General features: G+C 41.4%; 2 protein-coding genes across 31 annotated transcripts in view; both read left to right on the top strand.

Moving 5' to 3' along the window:
* Positions 1-22,079, top strand: part of LOC112265467 (elastin) — a 96,632-nt gene extending 74,553 nt beyond the window's left edge. For 29 of the 30 annotated variants that reach the window (XM_042296182.1, XM_042296178.1, XM_042296166.1 and 26 more), the window contains 8 exons: positions 324-434; positions 721-768; positions 1,267-1,338; positions 1,949-1,990; positions 4,040-4,132; positions 7,816-7,860; positions 20,015-20,083; positions 20,218-22,079. In XM_042296182.1, coding sequence (XP_042152116.1) covers positions 324-434; positions 721-768; positions 1,267-1,338; positions 1,949-1,990; positions 4,040-4,132; positions 7,816-7,860; positions 20,015-20,083; positions 20,218-20,267 — 530 coding nt within the window. In that variant the 3' untranslated portion in view covers positions 20,268-22,079. The remainder of the gene's footprint in view (positions 1-323; positions 435-720; positions 769-1,266; positions 1,339-1,948; positions 1,991-4,039; positions 4,133-7,815; positions 7,861-20,014; positions 20,084-20,217) is intronic. The other variant, XM_042296168.1, reaches the window with a different exon arrangement.
* A 299-nt stretch (positions 22,080-22,378) lies between these two features.
* LOC112237570 (LIM domain kinase 1) overlaps positions 22,379-23,418 on the top strand; it is an 82,787-nt gene continuing 81,747 nt past the window's right edge. Inside the window, exon 1 of the mRNA XM_042296158.1 lies at positions 22,379-22,641. Within this exon, the coding sequence (XP_042152092.1) occupies positions 22,584-22,641 (58 nt within the window). The 5' untranslated portion in view covers positions 22,379-22,583. The remainder of the gene's footprint in view (positions 22,642-23,418) is intronic.

The following is a 23,418-nucleotide window of genomic DNA, read 5'->3' as shown; positions in this document are numbered from 1 at the left end:
ATGCTAGGAATATGGAACCAAATACTACACTTTTGACTACTTTAATGCACATATAAGTGAATTTGTCCCAATACCTTTGGTCCCCTAAAATGGGAGGACTATGTACAAAAAGTGCTGCAATTTTGGAACATTTACCCGATATGGATGAAAATACCCTCAAATTAAAGCTGATAGTTGCACTTTAACCTCATAGTCATTGTATCATTTCAAATCCAAAGTTCTGGACTACAAAGCCAAAACAAACAAACAAATGTCATTGTCCCAATACTTTTGGAGCTCACTGTATATGATCTCACTCACTGTGTTTTGTATCTCTCCTGTAGTTGTGGGAGGAGCAGGCGGTGTGGCTGGAGGAGCAGGCGGTGTGGCTGGAGGAGCAGGCGGTGTGGCTGGAGGAGCAGGTATTCCTCTTACTGGAGCAGGTGGTGGTGCAGGTATGGAATCACTTTCGTACCGGTCTTAGGAAATAAATAAGCTTTCTGTGTAACTGAACAATTAATATCCACAATGTGCCCAAAATGGTGCCGTACGAAGAGACATGTTGAGTTCAACCCCATCCCATAACTTCAATGGCTTATTGTAACTCCGTACTCCTTACCTCAGGTCAACTCTGTATAACATTGTGTTACATACATCTTGCTGAGACAATTTCTGGTGTTCCCTAGGCAATGAAGTCATCATGTCAGGAATAAAGCTGCTTTTCTTTCCATCATGATTCAGGGGGATACCCGTATGGTTATGGTCAAGGTGGTTATGGACAGGGACAGGGTATGTATGAGAGAGGGGAAGCAGGCCAGCTGGCCTCTCAGAGTGACCGTTGTCCAGGAAATGTAATTGACTTGCACTTCCTATGACCAATGAGGCGATTGGAGAGGTGACTGTGACAGACACTAGAACCAGGAATGAGATGCCAATGGGACTGTGTCTCAAACCCCAATGCCAACTGAGCTAGAAACACCCTCTCCAAACCAAACCGTTAAAACTCTCATGCCACCTCAAACAATGACCTCTGGGACGTTCTGTGGTTGTAGCTTTGTAACAACACAAAGCTTGACCATAGCCAGGGAAATGTCTTGTCCTTGTTTTTAACTGCCAAGTCTAGCTAGATAGGTTCAACTGTCATCGACAGTAGCTGATCCTATAAAGCTACAGATAATAACTATCTAGTGTGTGAAATGTCAGCCATGTTCTTAGTGGAGGACTAGTGTCACACACTAGAGGCCTGGTACGAGGCTATAGGAGAACTAACCCAGTCTCATGTTTCAGGTGTGAGGTATCCCACTGGTGAAGGTCTGGGAGCAGGGGCAGGAGCAGGTCAAAAAGCACCCAAACCCCCAGGTAAAAACCCTGACACTTAAAGCCCAGCTTTGTACTAATACTCTTACATATTTTACTCTTACTTTTATGTACATATACTACCACATCTGAGCAACATATCATAGTGATGTTATCTTTATTTTGGAGTAGAGTTTCTACACCTGCATTGCTTGCTGTTTGGGGTTTTAGGCTGGGTTTCTGTACAGCACTTTGAGATATCAGCTGATGTACGAAGGGCTATATAAATAAATTTGATTTGATTTGATTTTGAGTTCTCGTAAAAGTAGTGAGAAATCTTGATTTTTAAGTCATATGAAAATCAGAGAGTGCTGTAGGGCAAGACATAGAAGAATGAGGCAACAAACACTCCCAGTGGAGACTGATTACCGTCACAGGCAGAGTGAAGGTTTAGAGATACTATAGCAGCATGGACCTCTGAAGAGTCGGCCTACTCTGCCTATAACGGTACAGCGTGTGCTCTGCAACTGGAAGTAGGACTCCGTCATTGTATACAAGATGTTCCTGCCTACAGCGTAGCCAATTTCAACAGCAAACATGGGTTCAAATAGTATTTGAAATTGTTCAACTATATCAACTCTTCAGTAATGCTCCACTCTCTCCTGTTCAATAGGTTATGGTAACCTAGGTGCGGGTGGTGCTGGTTATAGTCCAGGTGAGACTGACTGTCCTGCTGTAATTTCTGTAGTTTACTGAAGTTAACTGCGAGGTTTCATCTTCATGTTCATAAACTGGTAAAAATGCACACACATTCAGTGCATTCAGAAATTATTCAGACCCCTTAACTTTTCCAGAAAATGTTACGTAATAGCCTTATTCTAAAATGTATTAAATTGTGGTTTTTCGTCATCAATCTACACACAATACCCCATAATGACAAAGACAAAACAGGTTATTGTAATTTTTGCAAATGTAATACAAATAACAAACTGATATCACATTTACATAAGTATTCAGAAATCAAATCTGGGCTCTGGCTGGGCCACCCAAAGCCACTCCTGCGTTGTATTGGCTGTGTGCTTAGAGTCTTTGTCCTGTTGGAAGGTGAACCTTTGCCCCATTCTGATGTCCTAAGCGCTCTGGAGCAGGTTTTTATCAAGGATCTGTACTTTTCTCTGTTCATCTTTCCCTCGATCCTGACTAGTCTCCCAGTCCCTGCCACTGAAAAACATCCCCACAGCATTTTTCTGCCACCACCATACTTCACCGTAGAGATGGTGACCAAGGCCCTTCTCCCCCAATTTCTCAGTTCTGCCGGACAGCCAGCTCTAGGAAAAGTCTTGGTGGTTTGAAACTTCTTCCATTTAAGAATGATGGAGGCCACTGTGTTTTTGAGGACCTTCAGTGCAGCTGCAGACATTTTTTGGTACTCTTCCCCAGACCTGTGCCTCGACACAATCCTGTCTCCGAGCTCTACGGACAATTCCTTCAACCTCAAGGCTTGGTTTTTGCTCTGACATGCACTGTCAACTGTGGGATATAGACAGATGTGTACCTTTCCAAATCATGTTCAATCAATTGAATTTACCACAGGTGGGACTCCAATCAAGTTGTAGAAACATCTCAAGGATTATCAATGGAAACAGGATGCACCTGAGCTCAATTTCGAGTCTCATAGCAAATGGTCTGAATACTTATGTAAATAAGGTAGTTCTAAAAACCTGTTTTCACTTTGTCATTATGGGTATTGTGTGTAGATTGATGAATTTTGAAATGTAATCCATTTTAGAATATGGCTGTAACGTAACAAAATGTGGGGGACAAATCAAGGAGTCTGAATACTTTCCGAATGCACTGTAGGTAGTAGGACAGTGTCACCCTACTAAGACCCACTGTCAAAACACTGTGAAGAAAAGTCTTCTATGACAAGTCAGGCATCGCAAGACAAGCATTGCACAATTCATGTCTTCATATGGGAAGGGAAAGGGGGGATACTTAGTCAGTTGTACAACTGAATGGATTCAACTGAAATGTGCCTTCTGCATCTAACCCAATCCCTCTGAATCAGAGAGGTGCGGTGGGCTGCCTTAATTGACATCCTCATCGTAGGTTTATGTTAACACATTGGCAGGGTTTTGACCTATGTTCAGGATTATACTTGGAAGTGTATTACCAAGGCTGTGGAGCTTTCAGCATCCCCTCCTCTCCTCCTCTCCCTTGATGTTTGGTTGGAGTGTTATCACGCTGGTCTAGCAGTGGAGAGATTCTGCTCTCTGCCCCAGGCCCCATGGATACAGACTAGCCAATGCCTGCAGGCTACTATCCACCTCCCATTGGTCAAATATTCACTGACACAGAGAGCAGAGCATCCCACAGTACAACATACTGCCTGTTTCACGTGCTATCACATATGGTACAACTTTGCTAATACTGTATGCAAATGTTGTTTCCCAAAGAGAATTCAGCACCATTAGCCTTTTGATAAATACTGTAGCTAGAATATTTGCAAAAACACACTGGCCTGGTAAATTTGCATACATAATGCATATGACCTCTCAGTTCATACTGCATGTTGACATTTGACTGGTTGTGTTCTGGGCTGATTGTTAAGAAAAAAGTAATGCATAAGTTGAGTCTGTGGCCAAAGCTACAGTAGGGTATGTAACCCTAGCTAAATGTAGACTAAATGTATACAATGAATACGTATAGTGTTGTTGTGTTTGTAGTTGTTGTTTTGTACATTTTTGCTGTGTTACCCTTGCAGGTGCTGGTGTGTTCCCAGGTTACGGAGGTGGCTACCCACAACAACGGGGTTACCCACAGCAAGGTGGCGGCTACCCACTGCAACCCTACCCAGGTAACGTGTAGAACCTCGATCTGTGAAAATCAGATGCAGTGTGTGTACAGTATGCTTTTATAGAAAATGGGATGTTGTGACCCAGGAACTATGAAGATAAAAGTAGAACAAAAAGAGCTTAGAGTAGAACCAAGTTGATAGTTGTTAATATCTGTTAATCTTTACTGTCCAGGGAGGACAGAGGAAGCAAGGGCATTCACTTCAGTAGTTTGAGTTCCCCTTTGTAAGCATGTGCCAATCATTCACTTACAGTAAATGTAGAAAAGTGTCGATTGGCCATAAGTTTAGACTTTTGGCAAATTTGACATAATTTTGCAAACTGAATTAAATACTGAGAAATAGTCGCCAACAGTTATATCAAGGTCAAATAAGCTAGCCACTCAACATAACCATCAAGATAATAGATGTAAATTAACCTGATCCCTTATCCGGACCACATACTGTTTGCCCCCTGGTGACAGGGGTTTGAGCCTTGTCTCGGCTACCCTCTGTCTATGCCCCTACTATCTGTCTCCCTCTCTACATTTCCCGCTGTACTGACAAAACATCAACACAAAACAAAAATCGAAACAACAAAAAGTCAACCTTACTCTACGCGCTGGTGGCTCTTTAACTGCCCATGTTCACCCCATTTCTGCCTGGATCAGGAGGTGGACTAAAGCTGAATTGTCTACAGACAGGTAACCCAGAATGACAGACAGACAAGCAGCCCTCAGGCCTGTTGCTTTGGTATTAGAGCTAACCTCTGGGAGAGAAAGAGAGAGGGGAACAGATCTAGAAACAATTGAAAGGAACAGCCACCTTCCCCATACCTGGTTTAGTTTCACCTCATTAAATGAATTGATGGGGAACATTGAGTGCTCTAAGCACTTAATTGGCTTTGAAAATAAAAGAATTGAGGTGGTGCTGGGAATGTAAGTCTCTCTCTCTCACTCGCTCTCTCGGCGTAGTCACTAGATGCTAGTTACTCTCACTTATACTGCAGCTTCTGTGAATCCGATAGCTACTCTGACCATGCTTTGACCATGAAAATCAGGTTTTAATGTTTTACAAGCATGGTGCAAAATATTGCACACATACAGTAGGGCAAAAAAATATTTAGTCAGCCACCAATTGTGCAAGTTCGCCCACTTAAAAAGATGAGAGAGGCCTGTAATTTTCATCATAGGTACACTTCAACTATGACAGACAAAATGAGAAAGAAAATCCAGAAAAATCACATTGTAGGATTTTTAATTCATTTATTTGCAAATTATGGTGGAAAATAAGTATTTGGTCAATAACAAAAGTTTATCTCAATACTTTGTTATATACCCTTTGTTGGCAATGACAGAGGTCAAACGTTTTCTGGAAGTCTTCACAAGGTTTTCACACACTGTTGCTGGTATTTTGGCCCATTCCTCCATGCAGATCTCCTCTAGAGCAGTGATGTTTTGGGGCTGTTGCTGGGCAACACGGACTTTCAACTCCCTCCAAAGATTTTCTATGGGGTTGAGATCTGGAGACTGGCTAGGCCACTCCAGGACCTTAAAATGCGTCTTATGAAGCGACTCCTTCGTTGCCCGGGCGGTGTGTTTGGGATCATTGTCATGCTGAAAGACCCAGCCACGTTTCATCTTCAATGCCCTTGCTGATGGAAGGAGGTTTTCACTCAAAATCTCACGATACATGGCCCCATTCATTCTTTCCTTTACACGGATCAGTCGTCCTGGTCCCTTTGCAGAAAAACAGTCCCAAAGCATGATGTTTCCACCCTCATGCTTCACAGTAGGTATGGTGTTATTTGGATGCAACTCAGCATTCTTTGTCCTCCAAACACGACAAGTTGAGTTTTTACCAAAAGTTCTATTTTGTTTCATCTGACCATATGACATTCTCCCAATCTTCTTCTGGATCATCCAAATGCTCTCTAGCAAACTTCAGACGGGCCTGGACATGTACTGGCTTAAGCAGGGGGACACGTCTGGCACTGCAGGATTTGAGTCCTGGCGGCGTAGTGTGTTACTGATGGTAGGCTTTGTTACTTTGGTCCCAGCTCTCTGCAGGTCATTCACTAGGTCCCCCCGTGTGGTTCTGGGATTTTTGCTCACCATTCTTGTGATCATTTTGACCCCACGGGGTGAGATCTTGCGTGGAACCCCAGATCGAGGGATATTATCAGTGGTCTTGTATGTCTTCCATTTCCTAATAATTGCTCCCACAGTTGATTTCTTCAAACCAAGTTGCTTACCTATTGCAGATTCAGTGTTCCCAGCCTGGTGCAGGTCTACAATTTTGTTTCTGGTGTCCTTTGACAGCTCTTTGGTCTTGGCCATAGTGGAGTTTGGAGTGTGGCTGTTTGAGGTTGTGGACAGGTGTCTTTTATACTGATAACAAGTTCAAACAGGTGCCATTAATACAGGTAACGAGTGGAGGACAGAGGAGCTTCTTAAAGAATAAGTTACAGGTCTGTGAGAGCCAGAAATCTTGCTTGTTTGTAGGTGACCAAATACTTTTTTTCCACCATAATTTGCAAATAAATTCATGAAAAATGTGATTTAAAAAAAAAAAATTCTCATTGTTTGTCATAGTTGAAGTGTACCTATGATGAAACTTACAGGCCTCTCTCATCTTTTTCAGTTGGAGAACTTGCACAATTGGTGGCTGACTAAATACTGTACACAGAAAACATCAAACACTCCTGGTAACCTCTTCAATTTATAGGTTAAAATGGAAAAGTCCCAATTCCTATTATTACTGATGATGTAGAGTTAATTTGAATTGGCATTGACTTTTGTCTGGCAACATGATGATGTCTAGCATTATATCTGAAATTAACCAAATCTCTATTAGAGGCTTTTTTCTTAACATATAAATGCCTGTTCATTTACAATTTCTTACACTTGACATGATTAAACGTCATCATTTAATTCAGGATGTCTCAATGGTGTGACCACCCTTGGGAATAATTAAACGTTTTTTGGATGATTTAATGAGCTCTGCTGCATATTCCTGTCTAGTCTGAAATGCAGAATGTTCACTGACACAACAGATACAGATGGCGAATGTTATTTCTGGCACCAGTTGAACGCTTTACCCTTGCAGTGTGCTTGTTTACTATTTGCTATATGTTTACTAGATATCTATTACTTCTTTACTATTGGTTTACACAGACAGTAATGAGACCAAAACATGGTCTTTTGCTACTGCAGTATTATTAAAAGTATGTGGTTGATACTCTATCAGATAATGTTAAACCGTAATTGTACTTTCTTCAAAAGTCTCTAAGTTTTGTATTATGTAATTTCCAAAGCACCTCATCATTACATGAGGAAAATCCCCTTGTGATTATGTGATGTCTGCTGTTTTCTGTTCAGATCCATAGTGTGCTTATGACTAAACTTGCTTTGAGAGAGTCCTGAGAAAAGACCCATACTGATCATCCTACTTCATGACGCACCAAAACACAGCCACTTTCCATTAGTTGTGTTCTATCTGAACAAGTGTGTTTTGGTTGCTTTGTGTGTTCCAATGCACAATGAAGAAATGGTCTTCAGCTCTCTCACTCTATCCAAAAATTCTCTGATCAAAGTTTTTCAAGATTCTACTACATTATGCTATTTTAAACATGAAACACCAGCAAAAATCATCTCATCCCTTCCAAACTCCAAATACTTTTTCTTAAACGTTTGTCTGTCTACTAGGAGCATATGGAGCAGGCCAGACGGCACCACTGACTCCTCAACAAGGTACTGGTGTCTTCCTTTTTTCCCCTGTTGTAAGGTATCTGTCGTCCTACTCAGTCAAACCTTACACCACACAGTCAATGCATGGGAGAGAAATTTGCTTGAAATAATCAGATTCTGTTACACCTAGTACATTTCCTATTTTATTATAATCAGTCTGTTCTTAGCGGAGGATGACATTCTAATCTCATCCAAATAATCTTACGTGATGAGAGGATGGGGTTTGATAGAACAGTGAGTACTTGTCAGTGCAGATGGTGTACCAACCAGTGTCTATTAAAGTCCGATAATCTGAATTTTCCTGAGCACAGGGAAGATTACTGACAGTCGGATTATGTTTCATAAAGTAAGGCAGGTTTTTCAGAGCTAGTTTAATAAGACCTATGACATGTCAGGATTTAGAGAATTTGATGTCCTACTCCAGTGGTGCTGTGCTGATATTGTGTGGAAATCTTTGGGATATTAACCTAATGTAAATTCACAAGTCACTGTCCGGCTGTATTTGTAGTGCAGAGCCAGGGGAGGTTGGTGGGAGAAGCTATAGGAAGATGGGCTCATTGTAATGGCTGGAATGGAGTCCATAAGTTTGTGTTTGATACCGTTGCATTTATACCATTCTAGTCTTTACAATGAGCCCATTCTCCTATAGCTCCTCCCACCAGCCTCCTCTGTCAGTGCATATGTTTGCTAAGAGCACACCACTGTATATTAGCACTGCCAAGAGAGAAACTGCTCAGCATCCAGTGCTTTTTCGGAAAATATTCAGACCTGTCAGGGATTTCCTCCTCTTCTTCCGAAGAGGAGAGGCGAAAAGGATCAGAGGACCAATATGCGGCGTGGTAAGTGTCCATGGTTCTTTTAATACGTAAACATGAACAACTGATTACAAAAACAAGAAACGTGTGAAAACCTAAACAGTCCTATCTGGTGCAAAACACAGAGACAGGAACAATCACCCACAAACACACAGTGACACCCAGGCTACCTAAGTATGATTCTCAATCAGAGACAACTAATGACACCTGCCTCTGATTGAGAACCATACTAGGCCGAAACATAGAAATACCCAAATCATAGAAAAACAAACAGACTGCCCACCCAACTCACGCCCTGACCATACTAAATAAATACAAAACAAAGGAAATAAAGGTCAGAACGTGACAAGACCCCTTAACTTTTTCCACATTTTGTTACGTTTCAGCCTTATTCTAAAATGTATTAAATTGTTTTTTTTCCCTCATCAATCTACACACAATACCCCATAATGACAAACAGTTTTTTATTTTGGGGGGCTAATTTATATTAAAAAACTGAAATATTACATTTTACATTAGTATTCAGACCCTTTACTCAGTACTTTGTTGAAGCCCTTTTGGCAGCAATTACAGAATCGAGTCTTCTTGGATATGCCGATACAAGCTTGGCACACCTGTATTTGGGGAGTACAGCCCATTCTTCTCTGCAGATCCTCTCAAGCTCTGTCCGGTTGGATGGGGAGCGTTGCTGCACAGTTATTTTCAGGTCTCTAGAGATGTTCGATCGGGTTCAAGTCCAGGCTCTGGCTGGGCCACTCAAGAACATTCAGAGATTTGTCCCAAAGCCACTCCTGCGCTGTCTTGGCTGTGTGCTTAGGGTTGTTGTCCTGTTGGAAGGTGAGCCGTTGCCCCAGTCTCATGTCCTGAGCACTCTGGAGCTGGTTTTTATCAAGGATCTTTCCGTACTTTGCTCTGTTCATCTTACCCTCGATCCTGACTAGTCTCCCAGTCCCTACCACTGAAAAACATCCCCACAGCATGATGCTGCCACCACCATGTTTCACCATAGGAATGGTGTCAGGTTTCCTCCAGATGTGACGCTTGGCATTCAGGCCAAAGTGTTCAATCTTGGTTTCATCAGACCAGAGAATCTTGTTTCATGGTCAGAGTCCTTTAGGTGCCTTTTTGGCAAACTCCAAGTGGACTGTCATGTGCCTTTTACTGAGGAGTGGCATCCGTTTGGTCACTCTACCATAAAGGCCTGATTGGTAGAGTGCTGCAGAGATGGTTGTCCATCTGGAAGGTTCTCATATATCCACAGATGAACTCTAAAGCTCTGTTAGAGTGACCATCGGGTTCTTGGTGACCCCTAACCAACTCCCTTCTCCCCCAATTGATCAGCTCTAGGAAGAGTCTTGGTGGTTCCAAACTTCCTCCATTTAAGAATGATGAAGGGCACTGTGTTCTTGGGGACCATCAATGCTGCAGAAACCCTTCCCCAGATCTGTGCCTCGACACAATCCTTTTTCGGAGCTCTACAGACTATTCCTTCGACCTCCACTTAGTTGTTGCTCTGACATGCACTGTCAACTGTGGGACCTTAAACAGACAGTTCTGACCCTTTCCAAATCATATCCAATCAATTGAATTTACAACAGGTGAACTCCAATCAAGTTGTAGAAACATCTCAAGGATGATCAATGGAAACAGGATGCACCTGAGCTCAATTTTGAGTCTCATAGCAAGTCAAATCAAATCAAATGTATTTATATAGTCCTTCGTACATCAGCTGATATCTCAAAGTGCTGTACAGAAACCCAGCCTAAAACTCCAAACAGCAAGCAATGCAGGTGTAGAAGCACGGTGGCTAGGAAAAACTCCCTAGAAAGGCCAGAACCTAGGAAGAAACCTAGAGAGGAACCAGGCTATGTGGGGTGGCCAGTCCTCTTCTGGCTGTGCCGGGTGGAGATTATAACAGAACATGGACAAGATGTTCAAATGTTCATAAATGACCAGCATGGTCAAATAATAATAATCACAGGCAGAACAGTTGAAACTGGAGCAGCAGCACAGCCAGATGGACTGGGGACAGCAAGGAGTCATGTCAGGTAGTCCTGGGGCATGGTCCTAGGAATCAGATCCTCCGAGAGAGAGAAAGAAAGAGAGAATTAGAGAGAGCGTGGTGAGTGGTGAGTGGTGATTGATGGTATCAAAAGCAGCACTAAGGTCTAGGAGCACGAGGACAGACGCAGAGCCTCGGTCTGATGCCATTAAAAGGTCATTTACCACCTTCACAAGTGCAGTCTCGGTGCTATGATGGGGTCTAAAACCAGACTGAAGCATTTCGTATACATTGTTTGTCTTCAGGAAGGCAGTGAGTTGTGCGCAACAGCCTTTTCTAAAATGTTTGAGAGGAATGGAAGATTCGATATAGGCCGATAGTTTTTTAGATTTTCTGGGTCAAGGTTAGGCTTTTTCAAGAGAGGCTTTATTACTGCCACTTTTAGTGAGTTTGGTACACATCCGGTGGATAGAGAGCCGTTTATTATGCTCAACATAGGAGGGCCAAGCACAGGAAGCAGCTCTTTCAGTAGTTTAGTTGGAATAGGGTCCAGTATGCAGCTTGATGGTTTAGAGGCCATGATTGTTTTCATCATTGTGTCAAGAGATATAGTACTAAAACACTTGAGCGTCTCTCTTGATCCTAGGTCCTGGCAGAGTTGTGCAGACTCAGGACAACTGAGCTTTGAAGGAATACGCAGATTTAAAGAGGAGTCCGTAATTTGCTTTCTAATAATCATGCTCTTTTCCTCAAAGAAGTTCATGAATTTATCACTGCTAAAGTGAAAGCCATCCTCTCTTGGGGAATGCTGCTTTTTAGTTAGCTTTGCGACAGTATCATAAAAGAATTTCGGATTGTTCTTATTTTCCTCAATTAAGTTGGAAAAATAGGATGATCGAGCAGCAGTAAGGGCTCTTCGATACTGCACGGTACTGTCTTTCCAAGCTAGTTGGAAGACTTCCAGTTTGGTGTGGCGCCATTTCCGTTCCAATTTTCTGGAAGCTTGCTTCAGAGCTCGGGTATTTTCTGTGTACCAGGGAGCTAGTTTCTTATGAGAAATGTTTTTAGTTTTTAGGGGTGCAACTGCTTCTAGGGTATTGCGTAAGGTTAAATTGAGTTCCTCAGTTAGGTGGTTAACTGATTTTTGTCCTCTGGCGTCCTTGGGTAGACAGAGGGAATCTGGAAGGACATCAAGGAATCTTTGTGTTGTTTGTGAATTTATAGCACGACTTTTGATGTTCCTTGGTTGGGGTCTGAGCAGATTATTTGTTGCAATTGCAAACGTAATAAAATGGTGGTCCGATAGTCCAGGATTATGAGGAAAAACATTAAGTTCCACAATATTTATTCCCTGGGACAAAACTAGGTCCAGAGTATGATTGTGACAGTGAGTGGGTCCAGAGACATATTGGACAAAACCCACTGAGTCGATGATGGCTCCGAAAGCCTTTTGGAGTGGGTCTGTGGACTTTTCCATGTGAATATTAAAGTCACCAAAGATTAGAATATTATCTGCTATGACTACAAGGTCTGATAGGAATTCAGGGAACTCAATGAGGAACGCTGTATATGGCCCAGGAGGCCTGTAAACAGTAGCTATAAAAAGTGATTGAGTAGGCTGCATAGATTTCATGACTAGAAGCTCAAAAGACGAAAACGTCATTTTTTTTTTTTGTAAATTGAAATTTGCTATCGTAAATGTTAGCAACACCTCCGCCTTTGCGGGATGCACGGGGGATATGGTCACTAGTGTAGCCAGGAGGTGAGGCCTCATTTAACACAGTAAATTCATCAGGCTTAAGCCATGTTTCAGTCAGGCCAATCACATCAAGATTATGATCAGTGATTAGTTCATTGACTATAATTGCCTTTTAAGTAGCCCTATTTTGAGATGTGAGGTATCATGATCTCTTTCAATAATGACAGGAATGGAGGAGGTCTTTATCCTAGTGAGATTGCTAAGGCGAACACCGCCATGTTTAGGTCTCAATGGGGATTGCTGAGCTGACTACACTGACTGTGCTAGTGGCAGACTCCACTATGCCGGCAGGCTGGCTAACAGCCTGCTGCCTGGCCTGCACCCTATTTCATTGTGGAGCTAGAGCCCTGTCTATGTTGGTAGACAAGATGAGAGCACCCCTCCAGCTAGGATGGAGTCCGTCACTCCTCAGCAGGTCAGGCCTGGTTCTGTTTGTGGGTGAGTCCCAGAAAGAGGGCCAATTATCTACAAATTCTATCTTTTGGGAGGGGCAGAAAACAGTTTTCAACCAGCGATTGAGTTGTGAGACTCTGCTGTAGAGCTCATCACTCCCCCTAACTGGGAGGGGGCCAGAGACAATTACTCGATGCTGACACATTTTTCTAGCTGATTTACACGCTGAAGCTATGTTGCTCTTCCTAACATCGTTGGTGCCGACGTGGATAACAATATCTCTATACTCTCTACACTCGCCAGCTTTAGCCAGCACCATCTTCAGATTAGCCTTAACGTTGGTTGCCATGCCCCCTGGTAAACAGTGTATGATCGCTGGATGATTCGTTTTAAGTCTAATACTGCGGGTAATGGAGTCGCCAATGACTAGAGTTTTCAATTTGTCAGAGCTAATGGTGGGAAGCTTCGGCGTCTCAGACCCCGTAACGGGAGGAGTAGAGACCAGAGAAGACTCGGCCTCTGACTCCGACTCGCTGCTTAATGGGGAAAACCAGTTGAAAGTTTCTGTTGGCTGAATGAGCGACACCGGTTGAGCATTCCTACAGCATTTCCCTCCAGAAACCGTGAGAAAGTTGTCTGGCTGCGGGGGACCGTGCGAGGGGATTTATACTAACGTTACTATCTGTACTTACTGGTGGCACAGACGCTGTTTCATCCTTTCCTACACTTAAATTACCCTTGCCTAACGATTGCGTCTGAAGCTGGGTTTGCAGCACAGCTATCCTCGCCGTAAGGCGATCGTTCTCCTGTATATTATGAGTACAGCGACTGCAATTAGAAGGCATCATGTTAATGTTACTACTTAGCTTCGGCTGTAGGATGTCCTGACGAACCACGTCTAGGTAAAGCGTCCGGAGTGAAAAAGTTGAATAAAAACAAAAATATAAACGGTAATTAAAAAGTAAAAACCATAAAGTTGTCAGGTAGCAAAGTAAGGTTGGCAACAAAACGCACAGCAACGTGTAAACAAGTCTGCAAGTTGTGACTGGAAATGGCGTCACAATGGAAGTATGTGCAAGTGGTTTGAATACTTATGCAAATAAGGTATTACTGTTTTTGTCTAATCAGAATCCACTTTTTCAGCTACAGTCCTAGTCAAAAGTTTGGACACACTTACTCATTCCAGGGTTTTTCTTTATTTCTACTCTTTTCTACATCAAAACTATGAAATAACATATATGGAATCATGTAGTGACCAAAAGAGTGTTGAATAAATCAAAATCTATTTTACATTTGAAATTCTTCACAGTAGCCACCCTTTGCATTGATGACAGCTTTGCACACTCTTGGCATTCTCTCAACCAGCTTCATGTGGTAGTCACTCAGAATGCATTTCAATAAACAGGTGTGCCTTGTTAAAAGTTACTTTGCGGAATTTCTTTCCTCCTTAATGTGTTTGAGCCAATCAGTTGTTTTGTGACAAGGTAGAGGTGGTATACAGAAGATAGCTCTATTTGGTAAAAGACCAAGTCCATATTATGGCAAGAACAGCTGAAATCAGCAAAGAGAAATTACAGTCCATCATTAATTTAAGACATGGTCAGTCAATCCGGAACATTTCAAGAACATTTTCTTTAAGTGCAGTCGCAAAAATCATCAAGCGCTATGATGAAACTGGCTCTCAAGAGGACCGCCACAGGAAAGGAAGACCCAGAGTTTCCTCTGCTGCAGAAGACAAGTTCATTTGAGTTAACTGCCCCTCAAATTGCAGCCCAAATAAATGGTTCACAGATTTCAAGTAACAGACACATCTCAACATCAACTGTTCAGAGAAGACTGTGTCAATCAGGCCTTCATGGTCGAATTTCTGCAAAGAAACCACTACTAAAGGATACCAATAATAAGAAGAGACTTGCTTGGGCCAAAAAACACAATCAATGGACATTAGACCAGTGGAAATATGTCCTTTGGTCTGATGAGTCCAAATTTGAGAATTTTGGTTCCAACCGCTGTCTTTGTGAGACGCAGAATAGGTGAATGGATGATCTCCGCATGTGTGGTTTCCACCGTGAAGCATGGAGGAGGAGGTGTGATGGTGTGGGGTTGCTTTGCTGGTGACACTGTCTGTGATTTATTTAGAATTCAAGGCACACTTAACTAGCAGGGCTACCACAGCATTCTGCAGCGATAACCCATCTCAATTGGTTTGCGCATAGTGGGACTATCATTTTTTTTTCAACTGGACAATGACCCAAAACACACCTCCAGGCTGTGTAAGGGAATTTGACCAAGAAGGAGAATGATGGAGTGATGCATCAGATGGCCTGGCCTCCATAATCACCCGACATCAACCCAATTGAGATGTTTTTTTTGATGAGTTGGACCGCAGAGTGAAAGAAAAGCAGCCAACAAGTGCTGAGCATATGTGGGAACTCCTTCAAGATTGTTGGAAAAGCATTTCAGGTAGGGATGCACAATATATCGGTGAACATATTGGAATTGGGCGATATTAGCTAAAAATGCCAACATCGGTATCGACCGATGTCTACTTTAACGCCAATGTGCAACACCGATGTCAAAGCTGATGTGCGTACCTATATAACGTAGGTATGTGCCGTAATGACGCCACATAACGCTACACGTGCAACACAGCATTCATAACCTAGCCCAAAATTTCAGCGAGACGACTCAAAAGGCGAAATCCTTTAAGGCCAAGATAATGGAATTCATTGCCCTTGACACTCAACCGTTTTCTGTCGTGGGTGATGTTGGCTTTCGCCGACTGGTCGAGCACCGGTACACACTACCAAGTGCGCTATTTTTCCGATGTTGTTCTACCGGAGTTATACAGTAATAGTGTCACTGCTATTATCTTCAAGACACACATACTATGGAATGCAGTCTTTGCATGTCAAAAAATATATAGTAGCACTGTCAAAGCTATGCAAAAAAGTCTGCAAACAAGCAAATACCGTTCATGAACGATGTGTTTACAATACCGCGTTGATAATTAAGCATAATTTGTTCGACCGCAACTTCTGGAGTAGGTAGCTTTAGCTTGGTACCTAGCTAGCACCAATACAACCAGCCTGAAAACAATGACCAGTAGAAACTGCAGTCATTTTCATTATTCTTCGCAATGATTTAGGAATCCTTGTGAGTAAGTATTAGCTAGATTGCCACTTGTTGTTCACCTATTGAAATTGAACTTCAGTTCATGAAAATGAATAGCTAGCCAGCTACTTAACCCTGTTGCCCAAAGCTAATGTTATAAGCAACCAGCTAGTGTCATCTGGCTATTGAGGCTCGACCGGACTTAGAGCGCTGGGTGTGTGTGTGTGTTAACTATTTAACTGTACTAGAATGCTTAAAAGGACACTAAAATGTTAAATATTGGGTACCGGTATCGATTTCTTTGGCAAGGACAATATCGGATACCGGTATCGGCCAAAAATGTCATATAGGTCCATCACTAATTTCAGGTGAAGCTGGTTGAGAGATTGCCAAGAGTGTGCAAAGCTGTCATCAAGGCAAAGGGTGGCTACTTTGAAGAATCAAAAATATTTTGATTTGTTTAACACTTTTTTGATTACTACAGGATTCCATATGTGTTATTTCCTAGTTTTGATGTCTTCACTATTATTGTATAATGTAGAAAATAGTCCAAAAAAATAGAAAAAACCCTTGAATGAGTAGGTATGTCCAAACCTTTGACTGGTACTTAGTAGATAGTCGTCAGCCTTTTGCTCACATAGGTGGGAGGTGTGTTTTTATATAACTATTTTAACCTTTCACGCATTTACAATGGAAAATCTACAAATGCCAAATGATGTGCTATTGCCAATAATCTGTGCTAATGCAGTATCATAAATTATTATGACTGGTTGTTATGACTTGTCATCATGCCCTCATGCCATCAAGTCATCAATGTAGGCCCCTTTATGGTGCATAGATCAAGTATTATTCACATTATATTAGACACATACTGATCACACCTCTGAGTACACCCTGCACCCCTACTGTAGGAGACCTGCAGTTCAAATCATTACATTTGTAATAGCTAAGAATTATTCATTAACACTATCGATTTAGGGCATCCTATGCAGTCGCAGCACAACTGAATATCAATAGCTCCTCTATATTTAGCATATGCGGCTAGCCAACCAATTATTGTGGAAAGCTGCTATAGACCACCAAGTGCTGACAGTCAGTGTCTGGATAATATGTGTGAAATGCTTGATAATGTATGTGATATCAACAGAGGAGTATATTTTCTGGGTGATTTAAATATTGACTGGCTATCATCAAGCTGCCGACTCAGGAAAAAACTTCAAACTGTAACCAGTGCCTACAACCTGGATCAAGTTGTCAGTCAACCTACCGGGGTAGTTACAAACAGCACAGGAATTAAATCATCAACATGTATTGATCACATCTTTGCTAATGCTACAAATATTTGCTTTAAAGCAGTATCCAAATCCATAGGATGTACTGATCACAATATAATAGCCATATCTAGGAAAACCAAAGTTCCAAAGGCTGGGCCTAATATAGTGTATATGAGGTCATACAATACGTTTTGTAGTGATTCATATGTTGATCATGTAAACAAAATTTGCTGGTCTGTGGTTTGTAATGAGGAACAACCAGACGCTGCACTTGACGCATTTATGAAACTACTTATACCAGTTACAAATAAGCACGCACCCATTAAGAAAATTACTGTAAAAACGGTTACATCCCCTTGGATCGATGAGGAATTTAAAAATTGTATGGTTGAGAGGTATGAGGCAAAAGGTGGCAATTAAGTCTGGCAGCCCAACTGATTGGCAAACATACTGCAAATTAAGAAATCATGTGACTAAACTAAATAAAAATAAACTAAACTATGAAACAAAGATAAATTATATAAAAAATTATAGTAAAAAGCTCTGGAGCACCTTAAAATACATTTTTTGGAAAAAAGCCAACTCGGCTCATTCATTCATTGATCAGATGGCTCATTCATCACAAAGCCCACTGATAATACAAACTACTTTAATTACTTTTTCATTGGCAAGATAAGCAAACTTCGGGATGACATTCCAGCAACAAATGCTGATACTACACATCCAAGTATATCGGACCAAAATATGAAAGACAAGAATTGTACTTTTGAATTCCGTAAAGTCCCTGTGGAAGAGGTGAAAAAAATAGTGTCTATCAACAATGACAACCCACCGAGGTCTGACAATCTGGATGGAAAATTACTGAGGATAATAGCAGACGATATTGCCACTCCTATTTGCCACATCTTCAATTTAAGCCTACTAGAGTGCATGTGCCCTCAGGTCTGGAGGGAAGCTAAAGTTCTTCCGCTACCCAAGAATAGTAAACCTCCCTTTACTGGCTCAAATAGCCGACCAATCAGCCTGTTACCAACAATTAGTAAACTTCAGGAAAAAATTGTGTTTGACTAGATACAATGCTATTTCACTGTAAACAAATTGACAACAGAATTTCAGCATGCTTATAGGGAAGGACACTCAACAAGTGCAGAACTTACACAAATGACTGATGATTGGCTGAGAGATATTGATGAGAAAATGATTGTGGGGGCTGTCTTGTTAGACTTCAGTGCAGCTTTTGACATTATTGATCATAGTCTGCTGCTGGAAAAAGGTATGTGTTATGGCTTTACACCCCCTGCTATAATGTGGATATAGAGTTACTTGTCTAACAGAACACAGAGGGTGTTATTTAATGGAAGCCTCTCAAATATAATCCAGTTAGAATCAGGAATTCCCCAGGGTAGCTGTTTAGGCCCCATGCTTTTTTCCAATTTTTACTAATAACATGCCACTGACTTTGAGTAAAGCCAGAGTGTCTATGTATGAGGATGACTCAACACTATACACGTCAGTTACTACAGCGACTGAAATGACTGCAACACTCAACAAAGAGCTGCAGTTAGTTTCAGAGTGGATGGCAAGGAATAAGTTAGCCCTAAATATTTCTAAAACTAAAAGCATTGTATTTGGAACAAAACACTCACTAAACCCAAAACCTCAATTAAATATTGTAATAAATAATATAGAAATTGAGCAAGTTGAGATGACTAAACTGCTTGGAGTAACCCTAGTTTGTAAACTGTCATGGTCAAAACATATTGATGCAGTAGTAGTAACTAAGACGGGGAGAAGTCTGTCTATAATAAAGTGATGCTCTACCTGCTTAACAACACTATCAACAAGGCAGGTCCTACAGACCCTAGTTTTGTCGCACCTGGACTACTGTTCAGTCATTTGGTCAGGTGCCACAAAAAAGGACTTAGGAAAATTGCAATGGGCTCAGAACAGGGCAGCACGGCTGGCCCTTGGATATACACAGAGAGCTACTATTAATAATATGCATGTCAATCTCTCCTGGCTGAAAGTTGAGGAGAAGTTGACTTCCTCACTACTTTTATTTATGAGATTTATGACATGTTGAATGCACCGAGCTGTCTGTCTAAACTACTGGCCCACAGCTCGGACACCCATGCTTACCCAACAAACAATGCCACAATAGGTCTCTTCACAGTCCCCAAGTCCAGAACAGACTATGGGAGGCATACAGTTGTACATAGAGCCATGACTACATGGAACTCTATTCCACATCAAGTAACTGATGCAAGCAGCAAAATTAGATTTAAAAAAACAGATCAATAAACACCTTATGGACCAGCGGGGACTGTGAAGCAACACAAACATTGGCAAAGACGCATGCACACACACACGATAATATATGCACTATACATACACATGGATTTAGTACTGTAGATATGTGGTAGTGGTGGAGTATGGGCCTGAGGGCACATAGTGTGTTGTGAATGTATTGTAATGTTTTTAAAATTGTATAAACTGACTTAATTTTGCTGGACCCCAGGAAGAGTAGCTGCTGCTTTGGGGATCCATTATAAATACAAATACAACCTGTTAGCATTTTTCTTGTTTGACAACCTGTTAGCATATGCTAACTCACTCACAAGGCTTCCTGGGGCTCTTGGCTGCTGTGGTCAAGCAACAGATTTCCAGAAAGTGTACTCATCTGTGCAGTGTGGTTAGAAAAACATGTTAAAGCTGCTCAGGAAATGACTTGCCAACACTGTTTAAAAAATTATAATTAGTGATCACAAAAACACCTGTGATTAACTAACTTTTTTCGCAGCCAAAGCAGCCAAGTATGGCCCACTCCAGGGCTTCCTTGGTGGGGCAGGAGGAGGAGGCTACAGACCAGGTACGATAAGACACACACTCTGGCATGTGACCAAAAAAAGACATAAATCTGATACCGAATCAAGTACAAATGCAAACCCTCTTACAAATGCATGCATTTAAAATATCCTCTCTTCCAATGTTGTTTCTCTACAGGAGGAGTTGCTGCTGGATGCCAAAGCAAATACTGTGGAAGGCGGAAGTAGAGGGTGTTCTTCAGAAGAAGTTGAACCTCAAGAAACAATGGTGCTACTGCATGATCTAGAATGTACATTTTATATGCACAAAATCCCCCATTAGAGTATGTAAAGATATGTTGTACTTTATTTGACTCAATATATTTTTTATACAAACCCACCGACCCAGACTTTTGCACACATTTGATGTGACTTAGTGTTTTTGATTGTGCCTTTATCATTGTTCGTGGTGTTCATCAGCTCTTACTGACATGCCTGCGATGCTCCCCTTTTAGTAGTTACCAAGTGTTTGTGTGTGCATGCATGTGTGTGGGCGTTGATATGTGGCTGTGTCTCTCTATGTGCTTGTGAGCTTGCACATGTTGCCAGAGATGTTTGGGTATATAGGAGAATATGAAAGATTATCCAACTAGAGCCATTAAGCATGCTTTGAATGCAGAGAAGTGCTCCAAGTCAAAACCAGCACCATTCCTGTAACTATACATCCCTCTCCATGTGCTTAGTGTCTGTGTGTACCAAAGTTGGCGCTCTTCGCATACTGACATGTCAAACCAAGGGTTGAGCTTCAAGGGGTGTGGATAGTAAAGTGCTGATAAACTTTGGCCATGTATCTTCAGAACTGCCTCCTCTGGCTTTCTATCATCTCTGCTGCTATTTATATCCCTGGGTGAAATAGCAGTGGCATAGCATGTGTGTGTGTGGGCACAGGTTTCACAGTCCATCTGCCATCTTCAACTTTGACTATATTTTAAGGGCCATGGTGTAAGTAGCCTTCTTACCTTGATTTCTGACAAACTTGTGAAGTATGATGAGCAGGTGTTGCTCTGAATGTGGTAAAGCTGATGACAATCAATCCAAAGGTGTTCAAAAGATTTGTAGGTGATATCTTGAGTGATATTCATTGCATACATTGTGTTGGTTTGTACCCAAGACCTTTGAAACAGTGTTTTTTAGTTTTTTAAGTGATTTGTATGTTTTTAGTTTTACAAAAATGTAAAAGTAAAACTGAAATTATTTCGATACTGCTCTGGCATGTATTGTACATTATGTATGTATGAATTGAACATTTTGTTTTATTAATTACGTATAATTTTTCTGGTGTGCTAGATTAAGTGCCTAGAATGTTATGCATATTTGAAATCATTCTAGTTTCACGTGCAGTTATAGTTTCATTTATGCAAGTTGTCGCTCATTATTCAAGTTTCAAATGTTTCCGCTCATGAAAGTAGACTATCACCATATTTGTGTAATCTTTAATAAGGCAAAACATGTTTGTTAAAAAAAATATATATTTGGGTAATGCATTTAATCACTGATGAGAATTGTTATACTGTATATGTAAGGGCTTTTTTAATATGTGTCTGTGTGTAGGCTTCCCCTAGTCTGTGTAAATTGTGAGAGTGAGCTCCCATTTCACTCTTTACTTGAGTTAGTTACAGTTGAATAAGACTCACTAGACATTACTGAACAAAGATGGATTCACTCTGTTATGAAGTTACACTACGATGTCTCTTTAGGGATTGTGTGGACTGTATGTTGTAGTAATTGCCCTAGGTTATCATGACTCTCACTCGCTTCAGTTCTTGTAGCCTACCCGTAGGGCCTTTTCTGAACTGTGTGTGAGCCGCTCGGATCCCGGGCACGCCGCACGGTGTCTTCCATGCGGTGGGATAGTATTCATCTTATTTAAATGGCAAAAAAGGAGGAACGATGGGGTTTTGCACTTTTACATTTTCATGACGCACATGTGACTTGTTCCCGGTAATCCCGGCATTTTATTTGCTTAAGTAAAATAACGAAATAAAATGGTTAATAAATACACATTTGTGCCCAGGTATCCGCTTTTTTCCACCTGCACCCAAACTGCACCAACATATCAAAATGAATCAATGGCTCAAATGTTATTCAGGAACTTTAAAATGTCTGAATGTAGACTTTTACTGCAACTAGCCTATTCCTGCCTGCTCTCATAGACTAGATGACTATTCTAATACAGCTATTCTGATACATCTCCTATTTCTGTGATGGGTGCATTGCGCATCGCTTCGTCTCTCTGCCGTCAGTTGCTTTTGATTGTGCTACGCAGACCAAATTTCCAGGGATTGTTGTCGGTTGGCCAACCCATATTTTCCGGTCCCCCAGCCTGACTGTTTCAAATCGCCCATTCTCTCCTCATCGAATGAATCGAAATAGTATCCAGCTGTGAGGATCTAGTCTATCCGGCTTCATAAACACACACCACGAATAGCGGGGCTTTGGTCGAAGTGAGACCGGTTATCTGTTCATCAGAGTCAGGCTCTCATAGAGCCCGGAATCGGAGAGTGAATGAGGTTGATGGTGCTCTGTTGTGACTGGAAGGACGAACGTATGGGAGAGGAGGAAGGTGAGTTTAAGTTTTCGATACGCAGTTTTTCTCTGGAACCATGATAGCGGGTGCCTTGAAGCATGTGTGAGGGCGGGAGATGTTATTAGAGCGAGCGCAGTGCATCCTTCCGTGCTCGAGAACAGAGATGCTCCATTGAATTCATAATAAACGACACCATGCACACCATACACAATAAACAATAGATACATTGTGTTATGGTGTTTTTGGAGGGTTAACTTTATGAAAAGTATGTCCTTGTTTTGCTGCAATAATCCAAGTAGGTAACCTTAGTCGTTCTATTTTATTTCCGAGTAACACAAGCCCGCTGCATAATGCTAACAAGGCCGGGGTGGTGTTTAGAAGTATAATAATGTGTCTATTTCAACTGCTAATGTTTTGGTTAGTTCAATCTAATTAAATCAAAATTAAATGGGGTGGTGAAACTGCAGCGCTGCTCTAACCTAGATCAACACAACTGATACAGTTACACTTTCTTTGAAACAATACCTTTCCTTGTCATTCCATACCTGTGAATCCATGACCTCGTTTAGCCTACTTTCAATGTAACTACACTGAACAAAAATATAAACGCAAATGTAAATTGTTGGTCCCATGTTTCATGAGCTGAAATAAAATATCCCCAAAAAGGTTCCATATGCACAAAAATATTATTTCTCTAAAATGTTGTACGCAAATTTGTTTACATTGACATATCAAGAAGCTGATTAAACAGCATCATAATTACACAGGTGTACGTTGAACTGGGGACAGTAAAAGGCCTTAAAGTTTTGAGGG

Source organism: Oncorhynchus tshawytscha, linkage group LG13 (assembly GCF_018296145.1).
Source record: "Oncorhynchus tshawytscha isolate Ot180627B linkage group LG13, Otsh_v2.0, whole genome shotgun sequence".
Classification (NCBI taxonomy): domain Eukaryota; kingdom Metazoa; phylum Chordata; class Actinopteri; order Salmoniformes; family Salmonidae; genus Oncorhynchus; species Oncorhynchus tshawytscha.
This window is presented reverse-complemented; position numbering and strand designations above follow the sequence as displayed.